Below are 2163 nucleotides of genomic sequence, written 5' to 3'. Positions count from 1 at the left end.
CCGGAGCCCAGCAGGCCAAGGCTGCGGTGGCCGGGAGTGGCCACTGTACTCCAGTCTGGGTGACAGAGTGAGACTCCAACTTAAAAAAAAAAAAAAAGTTGAAGTTACACATCCAACATGGAGGACCCTTCCCTACCTCTGGTGGACTGAGGGATAGCCCAAATGAGGTATCTCAGGCCTCGGCTATTAGACACTGTGGCCAGGGAAACAGGACAAGTTCCTTACCTCCACATTTAGCTCAGCACTAAGGTTGTGATGCGGTCTCTCTCCCCGTCTCTTTCTCCTCTTCCAGCTGCAGGTGTGAGACCAGATCTGGTGCCATTCACCCTCAACTTCACGATCACCAACCTGTTCTATACCCCAGACATGGGGCACCCAGGCTCCTTAACCTTCAACTCCACGGAGAAGACCCTGAACTACCTGGTAAGAGTCCAATAATACCTCCCCTGGCCTGTCTTTTCCTTGCCCCACCCAGTCCCTTTGACCTACCCTGATCATCTCCCTTCCTTCCTTCTAGCTCGAGGCATTGTTTAAAAACACCAGTATTGGCCCCAGGTACTCTGGCTGCAGACTGACCTTGCTCAGGTGAGAGTTCCTTCCCTAACTTCGTGAAGGGCTGCAGGGTCACAGGCAATGTCACCTGGAGGCGAGGGCATGAGCCTGATACCTAAAAGGCAAAGATTACAAATGACTGGGGTCTTCCAGGAATGGAGACTCAGAGGACGCCCCCTCTGGCTGAGTGTATCAGAAAGGGCTTCCTGAAAGAGGTGGCAGTCAAAGACTCTAAATTATTTGGAGAAGAAGAGGCATGGAGCATTCAGGTTCACTAGTTAGAAAGGGCAACATTGACTCAGTAAGCAATCTTGGAATGAGATACCCCAGGCCGTGCCCTGTGACAGGGGCGAAGGCACCAAGAGGGTCAATCATGGGCCCTTCCCTTCTGGTGCCCACAATGTAGAGGAGACAGCAACCACATGGACTTAAAACCGTAATAGGAATGGGGTTAGTATGTAAGAAAGCTCTACACAGAGGCACCAAGGGAAAGGAATTTTACCTTAGCCTGGGAGAGGTGGGCAGAAGCTGTCTGAAGAAGGTAATCCCTGAGCTAAGTTTTGACAGTACATTGACTAAAAGAAACCCTGATGAGGATATTATTTCAAAGGGCAGCACATCTTAGGGAATGGGACAGATGGGAGAAGTGGCCTGGCACATGAGAAACGTTCCCTGAAATTGGAGGATAGAGTGTAGGGCACAGAGAAATTGAATGAATGAATACATGTAAAAGAAAAAAGTGAAGGAAAGAAAGAAGAAGGAAGAAGGAGAGACGCAGGGAGGGAAGGAAGAAGAGAAGGAAAGAAGGAAGGAAGGAGGAAAAGTGGGAGGGAGGGAGAAAGGGAAGGAAGGGAGGAAGAGGAAGAAGGAAGGAGGAAGGAGAGAGGGAGAGAAAGAAAGGGAGAGAGGGAGGGGGGAGGGAAGAAGGAAGGAAAGAAAGAGAGAGAGAGAGAGAGAGAGAGAGAGAAAGAAAGAAAGAAAGAAAGAAAGAAAGAAAGAAAGAAAGAAAGAAAGAAAGAAAGAAAGAAAAAAAAGACGGACAGAGAGAAGGAGGGGAAAAAGAGAAGGAAGGAGACAGCAAGGGAGAGAGGAAAGGAGATATTGTATATGCTATATTTTTACAATAAAGTAACCTTGAGAAGAAGAGCATGTTATTAAGAAAATCATAAGGAAGAGAAAATATGGGAAGGGGAGGACATGGATAGATGAGAAAAAAGTGGAAGGAGGAGGAGAAAGAGGCTGACTGGAGGGAGGACTGGCTTAGTGGATGGATGGGTGCGTGGGAGTATAGTCACATGAGCAGTGGATGAGTTGCTGGATGACTGGATATTGTCAAGACTTCAAGCTGGAGTTGGTGCTGAAGGTCATATCAAACAGTCTGCACAGTATTTTCTATACCAAGAGTTAAGCATCGATAGTCATTGTCCAAATGCGGGAAGTCACATCCTATTTCTGTCCCTAGCCTGATGATGTTTGGGAAGTTCATTAACATCTATATGACTGTGTTTTCTCAGCCATAAGATGAGAATGACTATCGTTTAAAATATCATATTAGCCGGGCTCAGTGGCTCAGCCTGTAATCCCCCGCCTTGGGAGGCTGAGGTGAGTGGA

At 47.6% G+C, this 2163-nt stretch overlaps 1 protein-coding gene across 1 annotated transcript in view; it reads left to right on the top strand.

The window, feature by feature from the left end:
* Positions 1-2163, top strand: part of LOC103251111 (mucin-16-like) — a gene marked incomplete at its 3' end in the record, with an annotated part of 73166 nt that overhangs the window by 32139 nt on the left and 38864 nt on the right. Inside the window, exons 13-14 of the mRNA XM_021708395.1 lie at positions 293-423; positions 518-585. Of these exons, the coding sequence (XP_021564070.1) occupies positions 293-423; positions 518-585 (199 nt within the window). The remainder of the gene's footprint in view (positions 1-292; positions 424-517; positions 586-2163) is intronic.

The sequence above is a fragment of the Carlito syrichta genome, unplaced genomic scaffold, assembly GCF_000164805.1.
Source record: "Carlito syrichta isolate Samal-C Ts95f unplaced genomic scaffold, Tarsius_syrichta-2.0.1 Scaffold136145, whole genome shotgun sequence".
NCBI lineage: Eukaryota > Metazoa > Chordata > Mammalia > Primates > Tarsiidae > Carlito > Carlito syrichta.
Note: the sequence above shows the minus strand (reverse complement) of the source record. Positions and strands in the feature narration are given on the sequence as shown.